Source organism: Musca domestica, unplaced genomic scaffold (genome assembly GCF_030504385.1).
Source record: "Musca domestica strain aabys unplaced genomic scaffold, Musca_domestica.polishedcontigs.V.1.1 56, whole genome shotgun sequence".
Taxonomy (NCBI): Eukaryota; Metazoa; Arthropoda; class Insecta; order Diptera; family Muscidae; genus Musca; species Musca domestica.
This window is the reverse complement of record NW_026712356.1, coordinates 849,431-870,316: the sequence shown is the minus strand read 5'-3', so window position 1 is coordinate 870,316 and position 20,886 is coordinate 849,431. Positions and strand designations below refer to the sequence as shown.

The window sequence follows — 20,886 nt, the reverse complement described above, 5'->3', positions numbered from 1 at the left end:
TGTAGATTTTTTCGTGGAAGATCTGTGTAGATCTTGTCATAGAAGATCTGTGTAGATCTTCTTATAGACGATTTGTGTAGATATTCTCATAGAAGATCTGTGTAGATCTCTCATAGAAGATCTGTGTAGATCTCTCCATAGAAGATCTGTGTAGATCTCCTTAGAAGAAGATCTGTGTAGATCTCTCTATAGAAGATCTATGTAGATCTCTCTATAAAAGATCTATGTAGATCTTCTCATAGAAGATCAGCGTAGATATTCACATAGAAAATCTGCAGATCTTTTATTCATATAAGATCTGTAGGTTTCTTCTCATAGAAGATCTGTAGATCTTCTCATAGAAGATTTGTAGTTTTTCTCATAGAAGATCTGCTTAGATCGTCTCATAGAAGACCTGTAGATCATCTCGTAGAAGATCTTTTGATCTTCTCATAGAAGATCTGTTGATCTTCTCATAGAAGATCTGTGTAGATCTTCTCATCGAAGATCTGTGTAGATCTTCTCATCGAAGATCTGTGTAGATCTTCTCATCGAAGATCTGTGTAGATCTACTCATCGAAGATCTGTGTAGATCTTCTCATCGAAAATTCTGTGTAGGTCTTCTCATCGAAGATCTGTGTGGAACATCTGTAGATCTTTTATTGATATAAGATCTGTCGGTTTTCTTCCCACAGAAGATCTGTAGATCTTCTCGTAGAAGATATGTAGATCTTCTCATAGAAGATCTGTAGATCTTCTCATAGAAGATCTGTAGATCTTCCCATAGAAGATCTGTAGATCTTCTCATAGAAGATCTGTAGATCTTCTCATTGAAGATCTGTGTAGATCTGCTCATAGAAGATCTGTATAGATCTACTCATAGAAGATCTGTGTAGATCTACTCATAGAAGATCTGTGTAGATCTACTCATAGAAGATCTGTGTAGATCTACTCATAGAAGATCTGTGTGGATCTTTCTGTAGATCTTCTCATCAAAGATCTGTATAGATCTTCTCATCGAAGATCTGTGTATATCTTCTCATCGACGTAGATCTTCTCATCGAAGATCTGTGTAGATATTCTCATCGAAGATCTGTGTAGATATTCTCATCGAAGATCTGTGTAGATCTTCTCATCGAAGATCTGTGTAGATATTCTCATCGTAGACATGTGTGGAAGATCTGTAGATCTTTTATTCATAAAATTTCTATTATTTATTATTCTTCCCATAGAAGATCTCTAGAATATTTGTAGTTTTTCTCATAGAAGACCTGGTTAGATCCTCTCATAAAAGATCTGTATAGATCTTCTAAAAGAAGATCTGCGTAGATCTTCTCTTCTCTTTTTTTCTTCCTTACTACTTATTTCCATTCAATTTCTGTTTTTCGTGCTAAAAAATATCGCAACAGTTCATTAAAAATGTATCCGAGTAACTTGGTTTCCATGTTATTTGAATGTATTATTTATTATAGATTTTTCGTTGTTATGTTTCCTTGTGTTTTCTTCTTGTTGTCATCTCCTACTTGAATTGCAATTTGTTATTATTCTACTGCAAGCGACCCCTTAGAGATTTCCTTTAGTACAATAAACTATAATGACTTCAGATGTGAGGGAAGCAGATTTACTGGCAGCACAGCAACGAATATAAAACAAGAATAAGAAGTAATGCTGTTTGATATTTAAAAAATCAGAGAAGAAGAAACCAGTAAATTGCAGATACCATTCACTTAACACATCCTCCAATGGAGAGGGCGAGGAGAGGAGTACACACCGACGCAAAATCGTCCACATTCTTCATGCAAACTAACTATTCATGCAATGGCTGGCAATGGTAACTGTAGCTAGCTGCAGCGTTGTTTGCATCTGCTTCTTATTTTATTTGGTATTAATTCGTATTGAAAATGTTTGCTATTTTTTATTTGTTTATATATTTCTTGATACTCTGGATGGATGTTGTTGTTACTGATTCGATTTTCTTACTTTCATTTTTTTTTTGCTTTTCTTTTAATACACAGGTCGGCATGCGTTTGCTCGAGGTGAATGGCAACTCGTTACTGGGTGCCACACATCAGGATGCTGTCAATGTCCTTCGTAATGCCGGCAACGATATACACTTGGTCGTCTGTAAGGGATACGATAAATCCAATTTGATTCATTCTATTGGTACAGCTGGTGGCATGAGCACCGGCTTTAGTCGTCATGGTAAGTTTTTTGTTTTGTCTTGTTGTTTGCTACGAATGTAAATTTTTAGCAACAGGCTAGACGCCATACATCCCATCCCAACCACCCATTTGCTCACTCACTCACTCAAATTTCCCAAAGTGCAATGCAATGTAATTGCATTTATATATATTTTAAATAAATATATATTCAAATGTAAATGTAATGTAGTCGGATGAATTTTAAGATAGACCTGAGAGTTCCCAAATGGTATGTAAATAAGGAAAGTGTTTCTATGGTCCTGTTTGGAATCCACGTAGTATAGAAAAAGCAGGGAAAATGTATAACAGATTGCAATAATAAGGGATTGCAAATAGAGGAATATGAATATAATGCCGAATCGGACACTATCGTTTTTCTATGAGAAGACCTTCGGCTCTTTTATGCGAAGACCTTCAGCCCCTCCATGAGAAGACTTTCGGCTCTTCTATGAGAAACTTCTGCTCTTCAATGAAAAGACCTTCCGATCTTCTATGACCTTCGGCTATTCTATGAGAAGATCTTCGTCTCTTCTATGAAAAGTCCTTCGGCTCTTCTATGAGAAGACCTTCGGCTCTTATATGAGAAGATTTACGGCTCTTCTATGAGAAACCTTCGGCTCTTCAATGAGAAGGCCTTCAGATCTTTTATGAGAAGACCTTCGATCTTCTATGAGAATACCTTCGGTTCTCTATGAGAAGACCTTCGACACTTCTATGAGAAGAACTTCGGCTCTTCTATGAGAAGAACTTATATTCTTCTATCAGAAGAACTTATGTTCTTTTATGAGAAGACCATCTACTCTTCTCATAGAGAAGATCATCTGCTCTTCTCAAAGAGAAGACCTTCTTATCTTCTCATAGAGAAGATCATCTGCTCTTCGCAAAAAGGGAAGACCTTCTTGTCTTCTCATAGAGAAGATCATCTGCTCTTCTCAAAGAGAAGACCTTCTTGTCTTCTCATAGAGAAGATCATCTGCTCTTCTCAAAGAGAAGACCTTCTTGTCTTCTCATAAAGAAGACCATCTGCTGCTCTCATAGAGAAGACCTTATGCTCTTCTCATAGAGAACACTTCTCTTCTCATAGAGAAGACCTTATGCTCTTCTCCTAGAGAAGCCAACTTATTCTTATCATAGAGAAGACCATATGCTCTTCTGTGAGAAGATATTCGGCTCTTCTATGGGAAGACCTTCGGCTCTCCTATGAGTAGACCTTCGACTCTTTTATAAGAAGACCTTCTGCTGTTGTATGACAACGACTTCTGGGTATAAAATGAGAAAACCTTCAATGCGTCACTAAAAAGACCTTCGGACGTTCATTTGGCGCTTTAAAACTTCAAGGCAAGAGCTTCTATTCTTTAATTAGAGAATCTTCGAATAATTAACGAAAAGAATTTCGGATCATCCATCTATCAACAAGAAATCAGGATGCATTTTTAGAAGTATTTTCTTATCTTCTATTTGAAGACATTTTTGTCTCCTACCATAAAACTTTCTTCACGGAGATCTTCTACTTTTCATTGAAAAGACTTTTAAATCTTATTTTAACTCTTTGGTTCAGGTCATTTTTAAAAATACTTTTAATGCTGAGGTGCTGAGTCCTGTTGGAATGTCCAAGGTCTGCGGCCAAAATGTTTGCATACCAAAGGCTTTAAAACACCTCCAGAATATTTTCGCGATAATATTAGGCATTTATTCTGATGCCACGGTCGATTAATACGAGCGGAGAGCGACTATCGGCTGTTATGGCGGCCCACATCATCACCCTGGCCGGCGCTTGAGTTCTGGTGGTCAATCAAAGGTGCACATTTTCAACTGACCTCTTTGGCAAGTAAACTCGATCATTTTGTTTGTTTATAAACTGCTGGACAACGAATATTTTCTAATCGGAGAAAACCAAATTCGGCAGTTCACCACTTTCGGCCAAGCGAAGCTACTCTTTAGCTCTTTTGAGTCTATTTTCTTTCTGTTGCGGTGTAAGTTCTTGCACTTTTTGGAATTTCAATGGCTCACTTTTCTATATTTGCCGAATGGAATATTTTCGACCATTGCGACGCGGGTTTCGATCAGCAATTTCGAACCATTTCTGCTGATGTTGCTGTTTACTTCCGTCCACTTCCTTGACGTCGGGCTACGCTACCAGTGTCACGGTAACGAGCGATGGTACGGGACACAAAATATTTATTCACATTTAAATGCTGGAGTGCTCTAACGATAGCCACTTGTGGTTTTCCAGCCAAATATAATGAAATCACACTATCACGCTTGATTTCCATCCTTCCTTTTCTAAAAAGTTCTCACCAAAATGCTTATGTACGCTTGAAAACATTATAATGAGCTGTCGCTGAAATGAAATGACAGCAGTCTGAAGTTGGTTGCAGTTTTTTTCATCTCACCCTGTTATATAAATAATAGCCATGTTCTAAGTATAATCTGCCGGAACACCGACTGAAATTTTCTCTCATGTTCAAGATATAATCCATTATTTTTAGTGCACCCCTGCAGAACTCAGTGTGTTTAGATTACATTTTTATGGTTTATTTGCTGATAGAGCTCCCAAATGTTTGCTGTATTTGGGGGTAAGGTATTAATGTTCGAAACTACCACCTGCTAACCAATTTGTCGTATTATTAGACAAATTCCCAAACTTCCAACTCACTTTAATTATTCTCCACTTAAATAGCATATTGGATTTCTCTATGTCATTTTTTAAATTCAACTAACAATCATTCTGAAATCATCCCTGGTAAACATCTCATCATTTTAATCCCATTGCACCTCACCATGCCTCTGTACCAGAAAGTTGTAACTGTTGTTTAATTTTTGTATATTTTTAATTTTTTCTCTTAACAGGTTCACGTGCCTCAGAGACTGGTTCAGAGCTCAGTCAAAGCCAAAGTACATCCAGTTTGGATCGTGATGAAGATGAACGTCTAAAACACCAGGTACGTTTTAGATTTTATACGTTTTTCATTTTTTAATTTCCCGCAATTAAACTTCAATAGGGGGGGAAATATTGCTGTTGTTGCTGCTACTGCTTTGCTTTTAGAAAATTTAAACTTAAATGCAATATTGATGTTTGTATTTCGTTCTCTTTTCTTTCTAACCCCTCCTCACATTACATTTTGCTTTTCCTGATGCTACTGATGTTGTAAACTTATCGCACTGGCGTTGCTGCTGTTCCTGCTTAATGCTTTGCTGCTGATGATGATATGTTTGCCTCTGTGTTGTTTCTGATGCTGGCTGGTGTTGCTGTTGTTGATGATGATGATGATGATCACACGTATACCTGTTTGCTTGATTTCAAAATGCCAAACTTTATGGAAATGGATGATGACGACGACGATGACTGGCTTGCTGGCTGGCTGGCTAATGTTGATGCTATTCGAAATTGTTGTTTATTTAAAGGATTTGGAAGTTTTTGCAACAAAAACTGAAACGAATAATGAACAGCAGCAACAAGCAGCAGCTGTGCCAGTCGTGGCAGCCAACACACCAACGGCAGCAGCAGCAAACTCAGTATTAACCGCTCCAACCACCACCGCCACCACTGTGCCAAAGGCTACAACAGATGGCTTTAGCGTGCCCCCGCATCATGATGCTGCCCTTGTTGCCCAAAACACTGAACAGTCCTTGGCTTCCACAAAAGAAAAGAGCACTCCTGAAAAAGTAAGTATCCTCACCTCAGATATGGTGTTGCATTGGCCCAAATTGAATGTCAGTGTGATGCTTTGAGAAAAACACAGATGCATCCAATCGAGTTGCTTCGTACGTTTGGGTTGGTCTTGAATTCTATAGTAAATGATGGTAATGTGTTATGTTGGCAGCAGAATTGTATGAATGAATGCGCTCGGGAAGTTGGTACTTCTGTGGAATGCGTATTAATGCAAGCACACACATACACACACACATTCATTCAGCTAAATTTTTACCATCCTGTAACCCCTGTAACACCCTGGCGTTTTGTTGCCTGTCCTCTCCCCTCTGGCACACTCATTGAGGACTTTGCATCTGTAAACATAGTTTTTGTTAGTTTCAATGCTGGGATGGGAGTAACTTCTTTTAATTTGGTCTGAATGTTATCTTTCCTTGCCAAATGTTTCCGTGTATTTTCCATTTCCATTTTTCTTGTAATCTGTACGTTTGTATGCACATGTGTAGCTTTCCTACTTCTGTAGTGTGAGGTATTCTTGTTCATCGTCGTATCTCCTTCCGTCTGCGTTGTTGTTGATTCTATTTCATGGCTTACGAATTTTTACATGAACTTTTAACAATTTTGTTTGTAGAGAGACCAGGTATTTACCCTGGATGCACAAAAAGGATGCGAGAAGATACAACAACGCATTGGCCTTGATGGGGGGGGGGGGGGCACAAATGCATTAAAATTTGTGTCAGTTGTATGTGTATGTGTTTCTCATATATAAAAATTACACTGTGGAACGTAAAAAAGGAAAATTTAATTATAAGAAAAAAATTGGTGCTAGTCTACACATTTTGTTATTGTCATTTAGTTTCACTTATTTGGTTAATTGCTTGGCTTAAGGTCATTAAAAAACTATGTTTTTTATTTTTGAATTTTTCCTTTTTTATTCATCCAATATTTCGATTTCCTACGGAAATCATCTTCAGGGATATTTTTAAAGTAAAAGCTCGTCTATTGAGTTTAAATGTCTCTATCAAACAAGTTTCATAAAATTTTGGTAGCAAAAATCTTCAAAATAAATCGACGTTCTTGTACAGTCTTTTATATAAAGATACCCCCTGATTTTATGTATTGCCAGGGTTTTCAAATTAACCGCACAAAAGTAAACACACGGTTTCCATTTTTAATATAAAAATTTCGAGTGTAATGTTCTTTAAAACTCTTAAACTTATATGCATAGTTCATTGAAATGTTGTGTAGAATATTTCTTCTCTTGGGACCTTCTGCCTTAAACGAAGTTTTATGTTACTTTTATGCATCAGCTCGAAATATGATCGATGAAAAATGGATCAACAAACTAGGAAGTATTTTCGTTTTTTTTTTTTCATATTTTTATACCCTACAACACTATATGTTAAGGGGTATTACAAGTTTGATTGGGCCAAAATCCACATAGGAAAGTATATATGGATCTTCCTATCTCGCCGAGCTGAGTCGATCTAGCTATGTATATATATTATGGCCCGATCTTCACGAAATTTATAATGGAGGTTGGATCAGGGCCAGAATAGAAGCCTATTGCTTTTGGAGATGATCGCATAATATTTACGGGTTTGAAATGGACCAAAAACTGAAAAATTTCTTGATTTTGCAGTTGCTTTACAGGTTGCATATATAGACCAATCGACGCGGAATTTAGCATGGGGCTAGATCTTAGGGCTGGGCAGAAGTCTTTCAATTTTGATGGTCATCTCGTAATATTTAGTGGGTGAAATAGACCATAACATTTGTGTTAAATAAAAGTCAAATTTTCTATTAAACCGCGAATATTTTTAATCCCGGCGAAATCACAAGTAGACGAACAGGTCAATTCGGACCGTTACGTAGATGCCGATAGTAAATATATCGTATACATAGCGAAATATATACAATGTGTACACATGAAGAAAAGGGATGTTAGCTAGAATGCTTATATCTCAAAAATGGCTGGAGCGATTTTGACAAATTTGGTCAATTCAGAATGCCCTCTTGGCGTAAAAGAATAAAATCTAAAAAAAAATCGCACATAAAGATGCCAATAATGATGTTAATATTGATTTTGTAGTATTTTGTGACATATTTTATTTTTTCATATTTTTTATCGCATTCGATTTTTTCAATTTGACTTATAATATTGAAGTGTATATTTTGTAAATATCGTCCGATACTCACGAAATTTTTTACAAGGGAAGGGTTAGGCTCAGAAGGGCTATGCCTATTATCAAAGATGTTCGCAGTATATTTAGGGTTTGAAATGGACCAACAACTAAAAATGTTCCTGATTTTACAGCCGTTAAGGGCCACAAATAGAAACCAAAGAACACGAAATCTCGCATGAAGTTAGAGTTTGACCACTACTTTTGTGTGAAAAATATCAACATTTACATTCTACCGAAACGCTGAAAATAACTTACAGGTGATATCCAAAATACACAAAGAGGCCTTTTTATGCTCATTACGTTGACGAATATAGCCAAATATTGTAGGCAAGCAAATCATATAGATTTGTCTGAATTTAGAGATATAGAGGGGCCTCTTGCTTTTGGAGATAATCGCAAATTATTTAGGGGTTCAAATGAACCAAAAACAGAAAAAAATTCCTGATCACACAATTGAAGCCAATGTACACGCTTGAGAAGAGAATTAAGGACAGGGAATAATTCTAGCATTTTTAATGACCATTGGATTATATTTAGCTGCAAAATGCAACATAACAACTAACAGCATTGTATTGTAGTGTTGTAGGGTATCACATGGTCGGCCTTGCACCTTACTTGTTTTATTTATTTTTGCTCGGTTCCAGAGCTGGAAGAATGAGGGCTTTTTACGAGCGATAACAGATTTTCCTTTTTGAAAAAAAAAATGGTAAAACTAGTAGATTCTTGAAGGTTCTGAACAGATTAATTGATAATAGAAAAAATAATGCATTGTATAAGAATTTTGCATATATTCGCAAGAAGTGCCTAAACCCTAACCCTAAAATGTGTTTTTAATAATTATTTATTCCTAGCATTCAGGTAAAATTTTGACTTTAGAAGTGTCATAGGACCTATAATAGAATTATACTACAAACCAGCAAGTGCCTGCTGTCCATCTTAAAATTTTAGATTCCTTTCATCATTTTGTGTTCGCGCCTTATAGTTTGACAATTTTTTTAAATTTTTGTTTTCTTTTTCGTAAGGATGATGGGAATATGTTTACCTTTTACACCAAAAAATCTTCAAAATCTTTCATTTTGAATATTATCGAGGAGGATATTACTAAAAGCATTGCACAATAGACCCACATCCAATTTTTCTGTCCAAAACCATTTCCAGGTTTCCATATGTAAACCCTAAAAATCAACAGCGATCTTATTATGAAATTTCAGAATTTCAGCTCTACTCCTTCAGTAAGTAATTAGTAACATTTAGTACGTATATCCAGACAATGTACATATTTCCATCCTAGAACAGTGATCCAAAATTAATAACATTTAGTACTTTTCGAACAATTATAGAACGCATTTATAAAACCAACACCAGATACCAACAGAGACCTCAATTTAGTACTTATAGTACGCATTTCTAAAACTAGCCCAATGTTTTAATCACTGACACCAATAGAGACCTCAACATCAAATTTCGAAATTCCAGCTCCTTACTTTCACCCAATACCAAATTTAGTACCATTATACTTTCGAACAATTAACCAAACCACCTCAATGTTTAAATCACAGACACAAACAGAGACCTCAATATCATGTTTCGGGATTTCATATCTATTTATTTATCTAATACCAAATTTAGTGTCAATTAGTACTTTTAGTACAATTATATTAAGTAATTCCAAATAATACAATTTCAGATACCTACAGAGACCTCAATATCAGGTTTCTATTTCTTCACCCTATACCAAACTTAGTACCATTAAGTACTTTTCGTACAAGTAAAGGGCGCATTTCCAAATTTTAGAATTTTATCTCTCTCTCTTCATCAATTCCATATAAGTACCATTCAGTACTATAGTACACATTATGCCCAAGCTACACCTAAACACTTTAATACCAAATTTTAAATTTCAATCACTATCTGTTCACCCAATACCCAACTGTACCAAATATAGTACGAATCAGAACTTTTCGTGAACTTGTAGTACACATTTCCAAAACCACCTCTTTGTCACAAACCTACCACCAACAGGGATTACAATATAAAATTTTAAAATTTCAGCTTCATCCGTTCACCCAAAATTAAACTGTCGCAAATAAAGTAGAATTTAGTATAGTTCCCACACTTAGTAAACATTTGCAAAACCATCTTCATATTTTTAACTTACTTTCCAACCTTGATTTTCATACCAAATTCCAAGTTTTTAGGTCTATATTCAAATAATGCTAAATGTTACCACTTTAGAAGTTTAATATAATTTTGGAACTTTCCGTAACCTTAACATTTGCATTTCCCAAAGTAGCAAGAAAGTCAAAATATTCCACAAAATTATTGGTCATAAAAATCTACTATAAGTTCTATAAGACGACAAGAATCTAAATCTTGCCAAAATGCCATAATTCATATACAGAGTGAGATAAAAAAAACTGCAACAAAGTCAAACGTCATAATTTTTAAATTTTATTGAATGAAAGCAAAATATTTCGGAATTAGCATCACATTTTAGAATAAGTTTAGATTTGTTCTAAATGGTCACCTTTGGCACGAATTATGGCCTTAAAACGGCCAATGAAGCCGTCACACGCTGCCCAAATGTAGCTCTGCGGTATTTTGGAACCTCATTTTGTAGCTATTCTTGGATGGCGCGTGCTGAGTGCGATTGTGCTGAGTCCTATTGGAATGTCCAAGGTCTGCGGCCAAAATGTTTGCGTGTCCAAGGCTTTAATACAACCTCCAGAATATTTTCGCGATAATATTCGGCATTTATTCTCATGGAAAGCGACGCCCACACCATCACCATGGCCGGCGCTTGAGTTCTGGTGGCCAACCGAATGTGGACATTTTCAGCTGACCTCTTTGGCAAGTAAACACGATCACTTTGTTTGTTTACCAGCTGCTGGACAACGAATGTTTTCTCATCGGAGAAACCCAAATTCAGCAATTCACCTCTTTCGGCTAAGCTAATCAACCCTTTTGCTCATTTGAGGAGTCTATTTTCTTTCACTTGCGGTATAAGTTCTTGCACTTTTTGAAATTTCAGTGAAATATTGTGATATGTTCAGTTCACAAGCCATTTTCGCCCACTGCGATGCGAGTTTCGATCAAGTTGCTTCTTTACTTTTCGAACCATTTCTGCTGATGTTGCTGTTTTCCTCCGTGCACTTCCTTGACGTCGGGCTAACTACCACTACCACGGTAACGAGCGATGGTACGAGACACAAAAGATTTGTTCACATTTAAATGCTGGAGTGCTCTAACGAAAGCCACTTGTGGTTTTCCAGCCAAACGTAAAAAAATCACACTATCACGCTTGAATTCTATCACGAATAACTTTTTTTCTGGAAAATTCTCATCAAAATGCTTTTGTCCGCTTGTAAACAATAACAGAGCTATCACTGGAATAATTTTAACAGCCGTCGGACGAGTGGCTTGAAGTTGGTTGCGGTTTTTTCACCTCATTTTGTATTTTGCGAATTTTTAGAATGGAGCTTTGAAATTTGATGGAGATGTTTGGATTAGATCCAGAATCCTTTGTACATAAAATAGGTCATAGCGGTCACTATTTTGAAATGGTTCGCTTCTAATGATAATATAGAAGCTGATATATTTCGTCCATGTTTTTTATTTAATTTTGGCATTTTAAGTTTTAATTATACCTCCACCTTCGTCGAAAACAGGGATGACTTTCATAAACAATGTAAAATAACAGTGTCGTACCATTTTATGCCTGTTTTTTTTTTTTTTTTTTCATACACATCAAACACGAACTTCCCAAAAGTAATGCTTTATGGCGCCCCTTTATACCAATTATTTTCTAAAGGCTCGACTTTTTTAACGTTGTTTAAAAACACGAGTACCGATAGGTACCTGAAAAAAATTGATGGTGGTACCTATAAATATGCTACAAAAATTCTCAATTCATATTTTGTAAGCTAACCATAAGAATTTATTTAAAAAGAGAATCACCCATATAGATGGAGAAGTGGCGGGGCAGACACCTTCCCATATGGACAATTTGTACATAATGTCAGAACACTGCTCGAAAAATCTAACTTGTCTTAAGTTGGACGGAAACTACCCCAGACCGAGTAAATTGTTGAATACAGATTTTTTTCTGTCTATAGACGCCATGCTAACCGTCGTTTGCCTATTAATGACTTTTAAAAGTCATCTGTCCCTATACAACAACAATTTTCCTATAAACATTTGAGTATTTATCCCTAGAAGACTTTTTAAAGATCATCTGCTCACAGAAGCCCTTTAAATATCCCTTAGCGTTTTGCCTGCCGTCCGTCCGTGGATGGCGTGGATAGGAAACCTTTCAAAGTATTCCTGTCTCGGGAAGTTTTTTAAAAGGTGGCCTGTATACAGAAGCTCTTAAAAACGACCACTATCTGTAGAAGATGTTAAAAAAACTTTCATATACAATACAATCAAAATGACTTGAATTTTAGCTTATCTCTAAAATTATTCTCATATATCGAGTACCTGCCTAATACTGCATATCATATATTACTCAATTTGAATACAAGCTACTCTAATGTCGGGAATTTTTATACCCTCCACCATATTAAATTTGTCATTCCGTTAGTAACAACTCGAAATATACATTTTAGACCCCACAAAGTATATATATTCTTGATCTGCATAAAATTCTATGTCGATTTAGCGATGTCCGTCCGTCTATCCGTCTGACCGTCTGTGGAAATCAATCTAACTTCCGAGCGAAAGGAAGTAGGTTGATAAAATTTTACTCAAATTTCAGCAGGACTTTTGGCATTGAAAATGGGCCATGTAGATCCACTTCTTCGCATAGCACCCATATAACGGTACCTCCCGATATTCGGCATTTTGATGATTGTAGCGACATTATTTACCGGAATTGTTTCAATTTTAGTATTTGAAGTTCGTAATGGATACTACATCCAAAGACAGAAAATGAGCCATGTAGGTCCACGTTTTGGTATAGCCCCCCTATAACGGTACCCCCCGATATTCAGGTACTTTGATGATTTTAGTGACATTATTGACCGGAATTGTTTCAAATTTGGTATTTGAAGTTCGTAAAGGATACTGCAGCCTAAGACAGAAAATTGTCTGTGCAGGTCCATGTCTTCGTATAGTCCCCATATAATAGTGTCTCCCTATATTGATGATTTTAGCTACATTATTTACAGATCTTTTTTTTTTCAAGTTTCGCATTTGAATATTGCAATAGTTTATAACAAGCGTTGCCGACACAGGTCCACGTTATCGTATAGACTCTAATATAATGGCTACATTCGGTATTTTTAAGATCTTTATTTTTTGAAAATTGCCAAATTCGTTCCAAATGGTGAAGGATATTAAATGTTCGGTCCAGTCGAACTTACAGCTTTCTTACTTGTTTTTATCAATTGTGAATCTCTTACAAAGTCTATCTTAAATTTACATTTTTGTTGAACATTTCCTGAAAATTTTTGAACATTTCGCTTAGAAATTTTACCAAAAATGATTACTCATCACCACTCTAACAAACAAAAAAACTGCACTTTTTTTTTGGTTAAAACTTAATGCCCCATTTGTTTCCTTTACAGGTATTAGAAATAGTACGAGCTGCTGATGCATTTACCTCCGGACCACCTAAATCACCATCCGAACACCCTGACCAGGATAAAATCCAAAAGACTACAACGGTGGTGATATCAAAGCATACACTTGACACAAATCCGGCACTGCCACCGGCAACATCGCCCACAGCGGCGACGGGTAGTGGTTCAATGGCAAGTGGTGGGGCGACAGTTGTTACACCCTCGCCAACCTCGTCGTCGACAACCACTACTTCGTCACCTGTTTCACAGCCTCAGACACCCCAGGTATGTTTGTAAAATATTTGTGTTTTCCTCTATTTTTGCATATGAATAAATATCTACACACACATACATACATGTGTAGCGTATGTATGTACTCAATGTTCATTTCATACCTACATACATACATGTATACATACATATGCAATGTTTTATGTATGCTTTTAAGTATATACAGTATTTTCCGAGTATATCCTTTAAATTCAGTCTGTCTAGTGTAAAATTCAAAAAGAAAGAAGAAAAAACGTGTGCGTGTCTGTCTTGATAAATGTTGTTTACATCCTTCTTGATCTTCTTCTTCTTCAACATCATCCCTTTTTCTATGTTATTTACTTGCCTTAACTGTTACATATGTATGTATGTGTAAACATTTATGTTTGCATACACTTTTGTTGTATGCATTTCCTTATATTTATATGTGTTTGTACAAACTTATATCACTTCCGCATTTATTCTACTTGTTGTTCTTATTATTGTTCTTGTCATTTTTTATGTTGTTGTTGTTGCTGTTGTGTTTAATCCATTTCAACAAGTTTGTGTTGTGTATTTTAATCCTTTTATGCTAGTGCTAATTGTATTTAACTCATCATAGAACGATGTTGCCACATTACAAAAACTAAAACAAAAACAAAATATCAAAAGGACAACAAATAAATAGGGGCGAACATTTGTTTTAATCGGTGTCATAACAAGGACCTAATGCTCTACATATATCTTCGCGAATTCCAATTGCAAAATGAATTATTCGGTTTGTAATTCGAATTATTCAATTTGTAATTGAATTATTCCATTTGTAATTTAATTATTCCATTTGTAATTGAATTATACCAATTGAATTCGATTTGTTAAATATAAAAATCGAAGAAAAAAATTATAAATAATCTGAATTGTGAATGGATGAATTCGAACTACAACTGTAATTATTCGAATTACAATTGGAATAACTCGAAATACAAATCGAATCATTCGAATTACAAATGGAATAAATCGAAGTACAAATCGAATCATTCGAATTACAATTGCAATGTTACGAATTAAATAAAAAACATGTAAAAAAGCTGTAAGTTCGGCCGGGCCGAACTTTTAATACCCTCCACCATTTGGTACAAATTTGGCAATTTCCAAAAAATAAAACCCGTTAAAAATTCTGTTAAAATCTTAAAAATACCGAATGCTTATACGACGACGTGGGCCTGCATAGCCAACTTTTGTCATAAATTATTACAATATTTACTTGAACTTGAAGAAAAATCTGTTTATAATGTAGCTGAAATCGTCAAAATACCGAATATGGGGGGTACCGTTATATGGGGGCTATACGAAGACGTGGACCTGCACAGACAATTTTCTGGCATGGGCTGAAGTATGCATTACGAACTTCACATATGAAATTTGAAACAATCCCTGTAAATAACGTCGCTAAAATCATTAAAATACCGAATATCGGGGGGTACCGTTATATGGGGGCTATATGAAGACGTGGACCTACATGGCTCATTCTTTGACTTTGGATGAAGTATCCATTACGAACTTCAAATACCAAATTTTAAACAATTCCGGTAAACAATGTCGCTAAAATCATCAAAATACCGAATATCGGGGGGAACCGTTATATGGGGGCTATATGAAGACGTGGACCTACATGGCTCATTTTTTGATTTAGGATGTAGTATCCATTACGAACTTCAAATACCAAATTTGAAACGATTCCGGTAAACAATGTCGCTAAAATCATCAAAAAACCGAATATCGAGGGGTACCGTTATATGGGGGCTACAGGAAGACGTGAACCTGCACAGATAATTTTCTGTCTTAGGCTGTAGCATCCATTGCAAACTTCAAATGCCAAATTTGAAATAATTCCGGTAAATAATGTCGCTAAAATCATCAAAATACCGAATATCGGGAGGTACCGTTATATGGGGGATATATGATAACTTGGACCTACATGGCCCATTTACGAACTTAACCTGCCTACTGGTAAAAAATACATGTGTGCAAAATTTTAGCCTTCTATCTCAATTTGTTCGAAAGATAGCGTGATTACAACAGACAGACAGACGGACAGACAGACAGACAGACAGACAGACACACAGACAGACAGACGGGCATGGCTAAATCGTCTTAGAATTTTACGCTGATCAAGAATATATATACTTTGTTGGGTCTGACATGAATATTTCGAGGAGTTACAAACGGAATGACAAAATTAATATACCCTCCATAGTATGGTGGAGGGTATAAAAATCGAATTACAACGGAAAAAGGTATAGCAAGGTCTGATCCATGTAGAAGACGGTCAAAAGGAATCATATGTATAGGAAACTCATAAACGATGTTCTATTTTAGGTAGGCCTTTGAGTGACAATATATTCATAGAACACCCCTTAAAATCTCCAAACAATAGAAAACCTCTTGAAGGTCACCAGGAAGTATTCTATGTTCTTTAATATTTCCTCTTGATAGAAGTTGTCCGGAAAGTCTTCTAACAAGAAGATGACCTGAAGGTCCATAGAAAACTTTCTGAAAGTTCGTCATCCACCCAAGACCTCCCGAAAATTTTCTGTTCATAGAGAACTCTTGAGGCGTATTCTTTCCTTACAAGACTTACTAGTATAAAGGAGTATTTACTTATAGAATATTTTTCGAATGTCTTTAATCCACGAAGGACCCTAAAAATTATGTTTAACCATAGAAGACGTCTTGATGGTCTTCTATCCTCGTTATACCTCAAATATAAACAAAAGCTCTCTTACCAAAAAAAAACATTAATAAATAAAAAAAAATAAATAAATAAAAAAGGAGCCTTTGCTGTTATTACGCCTACATAAGTCCTCTTGAAGTGTCTGCTTTGTAAGAAAATCTTTTAAAAATTACTGCTATTTATAGTAGACCGCGTTATAGTATTCTATCCAGATACCTAGAAGCTTTTCCTTCAATTAAAGAACTTCTCTGAACGACAGAATCTTCTCTGAGGAAGATTTCTCTCTTCGGGGTTTTATCTCTATAGAAATCGTTTTAAGAATATTGTTTCATAGAAGAAGTATTGAAGTAAAAATACCTCTCGAAGGACTTCACTCCACCGGAAAACTTTCAGACTTTTTGAGGGAACTTTTCTCCGTAGAAGCATATTTGAAGGCATTCTTCCATAAAAGAATAAGACGTCTTTGCTTCATAGAAGACGTCTTGAAATTCTTACGTCCATTAAGGACGTCTTGAGGGAATTTCTTTCCATGGAAAACTTTTCGATAGATTAATTTCCTAGAAGAATGACTTCTATTCATAAATTGCCCCTTGAAGATCTATCAATTGCAGACTTTTCAGGTTGTCCCCTCTTCTTCGAGAAGACCTCCAAATGGGATATTTTGAAACAATTTATTTTCATTGAAAATCTTTTGAGTTGTCTCCTTTCCTTCGAAGACCTCTTGAACAACTTTCGTACATAAAATATCTCTTGAGGGAACTTATTTACATAGAAGACTTCTTGAGGCGTTTCCTCTTTTTAGAAGACATGTTGAAAGTATTGAGGGGACTATTATCCGTAGAAGATCTCTTGAAAACGTTTTTTCCATAGAACACCTTTTTCTGGAGAATGTTTTTTTAGGGATCTTCATTAAATATCTCCTGAAAGCCTTCCATACAAAGAAGGTCTTTCGGTGGTGTTCTCTCCACGAACCACATTTTGAGGGAAATTCTTTCCAAAGAAGATCTTTATGGGGTTTTATGTCTATATAATAAAGAAAAAAAAACAAATGTTCTCTCTATTACTTGTTATACAATAAAAACAGGCATCTCAATCCTGCAGTAAAAACAAATAAGGAAAAAATATTTAAAGCTCGAAGCAGAATTCTGAACATTCTTGTTCAGGGTTTTGCAACCCCACTCAAAGTCAAGTGAAATAATTGATAATTTTGAACACAGCAGTAAATTTCCAATGAATATCCACAACAATTGGAAACACCTACCACATAATATGTGTACTACTAACATTATGAAAAAATACAACAATAAAATATTGTTAACAATTGTTTAACAAAATAAATTTAATCTCTTTACATACATACATATATCTGTTTTAGCACACACACACACACCTACATACATTGTTACTTACTAAATCAATTACCTCGTACAGATGTTATTCAAGTCATTTATTTTACAATTGGATAGAGCTTCCTTGTATTTCATAAAATGTTCTTTGTTATTTTGTGTTTTTTTGCAATTATTGTTGATTTCGATATTACTTTGGCTTTATTTATTTGATGGTATGGCTACCACACTTTCGCATCATTCATTCATTCGTAAGTTTGCTCGTTGTGTGTCTAAATTATATTTTTTATAGCAGACAAAAACTCAACAGTAATGAATGAAAGGTTTAATTTCCTCTTTTGAGGTTGCATCATTTTCTTTTCCCCATAAGAAGAAAATTAAAGCACACATACATACGTATATATGTATATTTGGAATTTGAGATGTATGAATGTACCTGAAAGAAATCACTATCATCTTTATATTCATGGATGGATGTTTTTCGATTTTTTTTGTTAGTAATTTCTTATTTTCAAATAATTTCCTTTTTTATGCAATGATTTCCGTTTATTTATGATTCAGTGTTGGTTGTTGTATTGTATGTGTTTTTGTTGTTAATTCAAATCGAAGAAAAAAATATTTTAGTTTGATAATTTTTTCTGTGAGGCAATTTTAAGGATCGGGGCGTAATTGGATAATATTATGAATAAAATCATCGGCTGTGTGGGGAAATTTGTAATTTTGAGAGTATGGAATTAGTTTCGACATAGATAGTTGTTATTTTGATTTGTTTGTAAATGACGGAAAACTCCGTTGCAACAATAAATGTTCTTAACAATAACTAAAAAATTATAGAAAAGAATCTAGCAATTAATGCCAAGATTTTTTGTATTGAACAATGGAATTTTTTTCTTGAAAGTCATCTCTCCTTAAAATACCTTTTTAGGGGTCTCTTTGAGCGATTAATACCAAGATTTTTGTACCCTCCAACATACTATGGAGTGTATATTAACTTTGTCATTCCGTTTGTAACTCCTCGAAATACTCATGTCAGACCCAACAAAGTATATATATTCTTGATCAGCGTAAAATTCTAAGTCGATTTAGCGATGTCCGTCTGTCTGTCTGGCTGTCCGTCTGTCTGTTGTAATCACGCTATCTTTCGAATGAATTGAGATAGATGGCTAAAATTTTGCACACATGTTTATTTTTCCAGTAGGCAGGTTAAGTTCGTAAATGGGCCATTTAGGTCCACGTTTTCATATAGCTCCCATATAACGGTATTCGGTATATTCGGTATTTTGATGATTTTAGCGACGTTATTCACCGGAATTGTTTCAAATTTGGTATTTGAAGTTCCAAATGGATACTACACCCTAAGATAGAAAATTGTCTGTGCAAGTCTATGTCTTCGTATAGCCCCCATATAACGGTACCTCCCGATATTCGGTATTTTGATGATTTTAGCGACATTATTCACGGGAATTGTTTCAAATTTGGTATTTGAAGTTCCAAATGGATACTACACCCTAAGACAGAAAATTGTCTTTGCAGGTCCACGTCTTCGTATAGCCCCAATATAACGGTACCTCCCTATATTCGGTATTTTGATGATTTTAGCGACATTATTCACCGGAATTGTTTCAAAATTGGTATTTGAAGTTCGTTATGGGAACTACAGCCTGTGACAGAAAATTGTCGGTGCGGGTTCAGGTCTTCGTATAGGCCCCATATATCAGTGCCTCCCTATATTCGGTATTTTGACGATTTTAGGTAAAATACCCACCGAAATTGTTTGAGATGTGGTATTTGAAGTTCGTATAGGATGCTACAGCCTGTGACAGAAAATTGTCTATGCTGGTCCAGATCTTCGCACAGCTCCAATTTAACGGCACCTCCTTATATACGATATTTGGATGATTTTAGCTACATTATTCACCGTTTATTTCAAGTTTCGAATTTGAATATGGTAATGGCTTATGACAAACAATGCATATGTATGTCCACGTCGTATAGACCCAAATATAACGGCTATATTCGGTATTTTAAAAATTTTAACAGAATTTTTTAAGGATTTTATTTTTTGAAAATTTCCAAATTCGTTGCAAATGGTGGAGGGTATTAAAAGTTCGGGCCGGCCGATCTTACTGCTTTTTAACTTGTTTGTATTAAACAAGAGAATTTTTTTTTCTTGAAGGCCATCTCCCAGTAAGACATTTTGAAGTCTTCCATATATAACTGGTGCCTTGAAGATCGTCTATCTACAGCAGACTTCGAAAAATATTACTTGAGATCTTATCTGAGAATAAGATATCTTGGGGAAATTTCTCCCCACCTTTTATCCAAAAAAAAAAAAAAAAATCTTAAGGGAACTTTATCCGTAGGATACCTTTTGAAGTCCTTCTTTCCATTGAATCTTCTGATTAAATATTTCTAGAAAGTCTTCTAGGAGATTCTTTCCATATATCTTCATGGGGGTCTACCTCTTTAAAAGGCTTCTTAGGGGTCTATCTACTTGTTTCAACTTCCATTTTCAGTCTATATCTCAACAGATTCTTCTCTTTCAGCCTTAGTATCTCGGTCAACTTTTTTCGAATCGGTTTGAAATTTTAACATCTTGTATTTCAAATAACGCATATCTTAGAATTGTGAACACTGCTAGTGAATGCAACAACTATTTCGATCGATAGAAAATCAATTAAAGTATAACTAATCTGGTTGGGGTCATTTTTGAGTATGGCAACGGAGAGAAAGAGTTGATTGCATTTTCCTTACCTAGAGCTTAAAGAAGATTATTTTGGTTTCATAATTAATATTTTAAACACATAATAAAAAATAGATACTCTATGCCCTCACAGTGTCGGCGCATTCATTTAAACTCTACACAATTAGATGGGGTCATCGGAGACCCAATTAAGTACATATATAAGCAACAAATTGTAACTCGATTTAACAATCTCCGTTTGCCAGTATGTCTGTTGCTCTGTATATCTGCCTTT

The 20,886-nt window shown here is 35.3% G+C and overlaps 1 protein-coding gene across 1 annotated transcript in view; it reads left to right on the top strand.

The window, feature by feature from the left end:
- LOC101895704 (uncharacterized) overlaps positions 1-20,886 on the top strand; it is a gene marked incomplete in the record, with an annotated part of 445,807 nt that overhangs the window by 295,035 nt on the left and 129,886 nt on the right. The window contains 4 exon segments of the mRNA XM_059128648.1: positions 1,995-2,181; positions 5,031-5,122; positions 5,586-5,846; positions 13,586-13,864. Coding sequence (XP_058984631.1) covers positions 1,995-2,181; positions 5,031-5,122; positions 5,586-5,846; positions 13,586-13,864 — 819 coding nt within the window.